General features: G+C 35.6%; 1 protein-coding gene across 1 annotated transcript; it reads right to left on the bottom strand.

Annotated features, from left to right (window-relative positions):
• Nucleotides 1–3,906: 3,906 nt before the first annotated feature.
• Nucleotides 3,907–5,939, bottom strand: LOC111007147 (CBL-interacting serine/threonine-protein kinase 6). The gene has a single exon (XM_022279377.2). The coding sequence runs from the start codon at nt 5,561–5,563 to the stop codon at nt 4,271–4,273; it is 1,293 nt and encodes a 430-aa protein (XP_022135069.1). The 5' UTR covers nt 5,564–5,939; the 3' UTR covers nt 3,907–4,270.
• Nucleotides 5,940–7,295: the final 1,356 nt, after the last annotated feature.

Raw genomic sequence — 7,295 nt, 5'->3', positions numbered from 1 at the left:
TAAGTTCAAGATGATTGCAATTCATAGATGTAGCAAACCGCAAATAAAACAAAATGTATATTAGTATATCAATCTAATCATAATATATATTCATCCTCTAATTAAGCTCCACCTCCTTTTTCTATTTTATTTTTTTTTTCTTTTTTAAAGTTAATTAAGCTCCACTTATTAAGAAAGAGAGCCATTGTTCTCAATGAGGTTTCCCATCCACCAAACAGAGACACCCACCATATTCCACTAATCACACTTTACTTAAAAATGAATTATCAATGCCTAATTTTCTTTGATTTTTATAATCTCTCTCTCTCTCTCTAAACACAGCATATTGCAACCAATTTATGAAGCAGAAACTCCAAAAACAGCATGGCTCTTAGGTAATTGGTAGGTGAGCAATACAATCATGCACAAAAGGTAGGGGATTTAGTGGAATTTTCTTTCAACAAAACTAATCTTATCAATCCTTTCTTCTATGTTTTCTTTTCTAGCTTATACAAAGTATCTTCCCCATTAATTCTATTCATCACGATAATAAAAAAGCAGACAAACACTCATAAAGATCACGTTACCCAACTTCATCCACCATTTCCACCCATCAAGATGAGATATATTTTTTACGGTTTCTTGTTTCTCATTTTCCACCTCTCCGAAATCATTCTAAATTAAAAACACGATTCATTAGGCCGAGGAATCCTTGTCGAGGTCTCCAAAATCAAAATAAAGAAGGAAAAAAGTTGTATCCCAAAACAAAAATTGGATTGGATATGAGACTTATGTGGTGGGTCCTTGCAAAGAATATATAGTGGTTGAAGAAGTGAAGTTGTGATCCAATTCCCCAACTGAATGGGTAGCCTCAAATTTCTTGAAGAGTCATTGGGTGAACCTTTCTGTGGCCTAAAAGGCAACTTCTCCAAACCATATAGTAAATGCACAACCTCATGAATTTATGTCTGCAATTCTTTCATAATATAATGTTTGTGGACATCATTTTATTTCAAATTCATATCAAAACTATATTTATTTTGTTTAATTGTGAGTTTTCTCGTAGTTATATCGATATACATATGACTAAGCAGTTATACTATTATTACTATGATAACAATAATCTCGAATGTCTTTACAAAACAAGGTGTTCTGCCACACAACACTGACACAGTCGAAAGGACGTTAATCAGCTCTCAATCTAAGCTTGAATTGAACCTATTCGTTGATTAGGATCCACCGGCCCAATTTATTTATTATTGTGTGATATATAAGATATTGTATTGATGGTAGCCAAGTAATTTTGGAACTTGGTTTTGAAGGACATTATAGAAAATGGAATCAAAAGGGGAAGATGGGGCTAAATGAAATGGATATAATTAAAGAACAGATGCAGCCTTTATTCCCTTTTTGTGTCTTTGGAGAAAATAATAAAGCCAAACAAAAGAGTGGAACAAAGCCAAACCCATGTGAAGAACCTTACTTCCAAACCCTTCTCTACATTTCCATTATTTCAACATTTTTTTGTTTTCCATCTGACTTCCCCACATGTTGTCACCCTTTTTTTCTTTTTCCAAAAAGATTTTTAAATACTTTGATTGGTGGGTAATCCAGATTTTGTTGTTTCTTATTTTGAATATATGTTTTAGCATATTTGTTTTTTAAAATGGTTTATCAATTTCATAATTCAAATAGTAAAAATTCTAAAAACAACATTGGTATGTTTTTAGCATTTTTAGAATTTGAATTTGAAAATTTAGAAGGTAAACCCTGTGTTTCATTCTCTTGTTTTCGGATCACCAACCAAATAATTTCTGATTTTTTTTTTTTAATTTGTCTATAGATCTATTTCATTCATCTCAACCTGACATGTAAATGAAAGTTTGTTAAAAAGACACTTCAAGTAACCATATATAGGTTAAAACTTTAAGAAAAGGAAGTTGAGTTTACAAGAATTGCATTTTTTTTAGAAAAAAAGAATTGATTATTTTGTTCTCTTTCAAATTTCGTTTTCTTGGAGGTGCTATTTTCATAGAAATAGAAATAATTATTGGGATAGAATGGTGGATGAAAAATGAAAGGGGAAGGAGAGAAGAAAGTGAATAGATTGCATGATCTCCCACATGGCATTAGGAAGCTTTGGAAATGGAGAAAAAATCATTTAGCTTTACAACTCATACTCTCTCTTATTGCTCATATTCATAGCAATCATCATTTATATGGGGGCTAATGTTTTTTTCTTTCTTTCTTCTTGTGAATATTCTAGTTTAGACATGATTTTAGGGTTAGAGTTTGTAGGGGTGATCATCAATCAGTACTTAGTGAAAATCGACGTGAAACCAACCATGTCGATTTCCAAAAAATGGAACCAACAACTTTCTGATCCTTCGTTGCACCGACTGACCTATCGATTTGTAGAAGCAAAAGTGAGATGAAGTGAAAAAGACGTAGATGGAAGAAAAATGGAGGAAATAAAGAAAAGTGATGGAGGGGGTGTGGGAAGAAAGAAAAATTTTGAAAAATATTTTAAAAGAAATACAACTAAGAAAAAACTTAAAGACCCAACCAAAAATTTCATCAAATCGATTAACCAAAGTCGATTGGGTCGATTTTTGTTGATCGAATAGATTTTTCAGCGATCTTTACTCACCCCTAAGAGTGTGTGCTAAATCAAGTCTCAAAACATAGTTTAAAATATATTTTTTAATAATGGCTGAATATTAATGAAAGAAGCATCACCACTGCCTACTGTTGTGACACTTGGGATATAATTCTTAAAGTGTGTTTATAAATGCTTTCAAAATAAGTACTTCTAGTGAATGATATCAATTATAAATACTTTAGCAAAAAGATGAATAAATCATTTTGATATTTGGTTATGCACTCTTCAAAATCTTTTTCGAGTGTTTTCTAATAAATCTTTTCTGTTTAAAGATCGTTTAAGTATTTTCTCACAGAATACTTCAAGTGCTTTTGACTTTTTTAAAAATATATTTTTTTATATTACTTTCAACCTGAGCCTTAATCTAAAACTATCATGCATATTAACTGGTTACCTCACAAAGTCAAAGACTTTCACACAAGCTATTATATGCTAAAAAATTGTATCTTTTAAATAATTAATAAAATATTTGAAAAAAAAAAAAGAAAAGAGGTTTGAGCAAAAATACTATCTTTTATGAAATAGAACATGTTTGAACAAAGGGAAAATAACCTTTTAAAAGTAATTAAAAAGTAGATTGAATAAGATTAGTTTTGAGTCAACAAGTAAATAGATGTGGTAAATCCCTTTAATGAACAAAGTTCATGTATAGTTAAAAAAAAAAAAAAGTTCATGTATTGAGTTTTAAATTTTTTATCCTTCGATTTGGTGGTCTCATTTCCATTTGATGGTGAGATTTTAAAATCATACATGACATAAGGAAACCCGCTTTGGTTCTTGAGGGTGGTGGGGGAAGGGGGACAGGACATTATTGATGAATCAAGAGTAAAAATGTACGATTTTGAAGTAAGAAAATGAAACTAAAAAAATCTAGAGACCATAAGGATCAAATTTAAACTCCTAAATTTCATATACAAATGTATACCAAATTGGGCATAAATTCAAAGATTACCATCTAAGAAACCAAGTAAATCCAAAGGCTTTTAAAGGCATACCATGGCATCTGAGAATGATCGACAAAGAAAGGTGTTTGTGCTTTGTCTACTTATCCCTGTAAGAAAACCCAAACCATCAATTGGTTTTATTCTACCCATCATGCATTTTTGTTTGAAGCTGGAAATAAGAGATGGGTTTCCAGACGATACTGTAAAAGTGGCACTCAAGATTCTGGACAAAAAAGTAATGCCTTGCAGAGTAACACAATAATTGAGGAGAGAGAGAGAGAGAGAGAGAGAGGCCCAACAGATTCACTTTACAATCCATGGTTCAGTTCAATGCATGCTTAGATTAGAATGGGCTCTTGATTCTGATTATCTCGATACTAAGAAAAAGGCTATTCAGCTTTAACAATGGAGGAAAAGAAGAGATTTTCGTGAAGGATTACAACAATTTTATGCACATAACACATGAAGATACGAACCAACTGTGACATGACAATTTGAGAGAGACGGAACTCTCTCCCTCTGCTTCATCATTTTGTTTCTCTGTCTTCCATTCTAATTCGAATTAATCAGCAATCTTAAGAACACACAACAACATCTAAAAATGGCGTCAAATCTACTAGAGAAGGAAACCCAAATACTAGAAACAACTGAATTTTTATTTGGTCCTTTTACCATCTCCTAAATCTCAAGCCGGCATGGAGTTCTCCGTTGGTGATGTCCAGACAATGTCTTTCAGCGCCGGCCGGAGCTCTTTGCTGCAGAACTGGTTGTATTCTAGCGTGTCGCCGTGATCTTTCTTCACCTCCACCACCAGGAACGACGGCGTCACGGCGAATATCTCCGCCGCCACCGACAGTTTCCCTTTTCTTCCACACTCGTGGCCTTGCAATCGGACCCTCGACTCGCTCTTTTTGACACTGAATTTCCCAGCCTTTGCTACCTCTTCCAGTTTCGATATCACGCTGCTCGCCGGCCTCGTCGTCGCGAATCTCAGCTCCTCCTTTTCCTCCCTCTTCTTCTCCTCGAACAACGGCGACAAATCGAAGCCTTCTGATAGTGAAATTATATGGAAAGCATTCAGCGTCTCCGACTGCTTCAATTTCTCGTTGCTCTCGTCGAATTCCTGCTCCTCTTTCGTAATCACAGTCCGGGGCACGGATTTCCTGAACCAGGATGATTCCATGATCTTCGAAGTTGTAATTCGTGTGCTCGGATTTGGATCGAGGAGCTTTGTGATTAACCGGCGGGATTCCGGTGAGAACCACGGCGGGCACTTGAAGTCTCCCCTGTAAATCTTCCTGTACATGGCCACAATGTTGTCGTCCTGAAATGGAAGAAACCCGGCGAGAAGAACGTAAAGGATGACTCCGCATGACCATAGATCGGCTTTGGCGCCGTTGTATCCCTTCTTCCCGATGACTTCAGGCGCAACATACGCCGGCGTACCACAAGTGGTGTGCAGCAATCCATCCTGCTTCAAGTGCTCTGAAAATGCGCTGAGTCCAAAATCAGTGACCTTAAGATTTCCGTCGTCGTCGAGAAGAAGATTCTCCGGCTTGAGGTCCCTGTGGTAAACCCCCCGACTATGGCAAAAATCAATCGCAGAAATAAGCTGCTGAAAATACACTCTGGCCACATCTTCTCTCAATCGACCTCTGGATATTTTGGAGAACAGCTCCCCGCCTCGAACAAGCTCCATAGCAAAATAGATCTTCGATTTGCTCGCCATAACCTCGTGAAGCTCAACAATATTCGGATGCTTCACCATCTTCATCACCGAGATCTCCCTCTTGATCTGCTCCATCATCCCCACTTTTATGACCTTCTCCTTCCCAACCACCTTCATCGCCATGCTCGTCCCAGTCTTCAAGTTCCGGGCATGGTAAACCTTAGCAAAAGTACCATGCCCTAGAAGCCGACCTAACTCATACTTCCCATGGAGCACACCAGAGAGACAGTCTCTATCCTTTTCCGCCATCGATTCGATCTTCTTCTTTCAGAGATTAAACTAGAAATACTGTGGTATATACAAACGATCTCGCCTTCTTTTTTTGAAAAATTTTGATTAGAGCGTAGGGATAGAGAAAATTGAAGAAGTAGCAACAGCAAGAGAATGGGGGAAAAATGGATCACCCGTCTTCGACGTGTTTCCGGTGACAGTTCCGGCCGCCGATGCAGTTGCCAGCTCGACCACTAGAGACGAAACTTGTCAACAAAGCTCCTATCATCTCTCAGCATTCCCTACGAGGGCGTCTTCTCTGCGACAACACCGCCACAAAATAATTTTTCCTAGGGTTTTGAAGAGCTCCGATCTATTGCGGAACTTCGCTTCTTCGTCCCTTTGATACTCTGCATCTCCCCGCCCGTTTTATAGCAACGGAACACTACGAAATTACCTTTCTGACCCCGTGTGCCGCTGAATTCATCGGACGGTTGTTATTAGATCCTGAGGGTGAGTAGGTGTCAGAATCGTGGCGGTTGATTGTGCTATTCGCCGGATTCGACGTCATGGCTTTTTCAAGGGCACGATTGGAGAGGTACATGGGCCATAGTGGGTGGGCCTTACTATCCAGGGCCCACGCTTTAAAACTGCCCATTAAGATCTGCATATTTACGACTCTACCCCTGGTTGGCTTTTTGCCAACGGCCAGCCTCATCACAGTATAATTCCGTGGGCCCTATTTAATTATTGTTACAGTAAAAGTGAAAAAAGTAACTCATCAAAAAATAAAAATAAAAAATAAAAAGTGAAAACGGTAAAATTAAAAAAAGAAAAACCCTGCATTTCTGGTAAAGGTCTTGTTAGGATCTTTCCTACGGAGATCTAACTAACCGTACGGATAAAGTAAATCTTAACTTCACAACAATATAACTTTGGAAAAAAAAAAAGACTTTGGAAATTTAATTTCTTTTAAAATTACCTCCACAAAAAAGTTACTTCGGCTAAACCTCTACGCTGTGACTTTGTGTGAAGGATGAATGAACCCACCTAAAAACACAAGTTCCACACGTTTAAGATAAATAAAAGTTTAAATTGGTTGGTTGTGGCCTTCTTTCTTGTCTTAATAAATCTATTTTATCTAAAAAAACTGTAAATTAAATTAAATATTCATTTGATACCTTCCACTATGATTTACAAATATACTACTAATGATTCGATTTTTAAATTTGATACTAAATAAATATTAAAAAGTAATTCATTGAACTCTATTTTTTACTAAATCCCTCATTTTCAAATATTTATTGTCAGCGTTGGGTTATCAACTAAACTCACTCTTATCTTATTTACTTCATATTGTTACTAATTTGTTTAAAAGCATAAATATTACTATTATAAAATTTTTGAATTCACAAAAACACGTTATTCTTTATAATATAGACATTCAACAGCCACGATTTAAAAAAAAAGAAAAGATATTCAACAGCCACGAAAAATAGGTAATAGTTGAAATATATATATATATATATATGGAGAAAAAAAATACACATTTATTATTTTTAGCCATCAGCTGTTTTCGTTTTTGAAATTTGATTGTGATTCTTAGATAAGAAGCTATGGTTTGTCTTCAAAAAATTTTTAAAAAAAATCTCTCAACTATTTATTTTATTGGAATATAAAAATCAATATTTACTAATTTCCCATTCAAAAGCCACAAAAATAGGTAGTATTTGAAAAAATAAACGCATTTATTATTTTTAGCCATTAGTTG

The sequence above is a fragment of the Momordica charantia genome, assembly GCF_013281855.1.
Source record: "Momordica charantia cultivar OHB3-1 chromosome 6 unlocalized genomic scaffold, Mcharantia_2.0 BLBB01000006.1, whole genome shotgun sequence".
NCBI lineage: Eukaryota > Viridiplantae > Streptophyta > Magnoliopsida > Cucurbitales > Cucurbitaceae > Momordica > Momordica charantia.
Note: the sequence above shows the minus strand (reverse complement) of the source record. Positions and strands in the feature narration are given on the sequence as shown.

Bases quoted from the DNA above. Each gene is read 5' to 3' on its own strand.
- LOC111007147 (XM_022279377.2), bottom strand. From the start codon at position 5,563: ATGGCGGAAAAGGATAGAGACTGTCTCTCTGGTGTGCTCCATGGGAAG.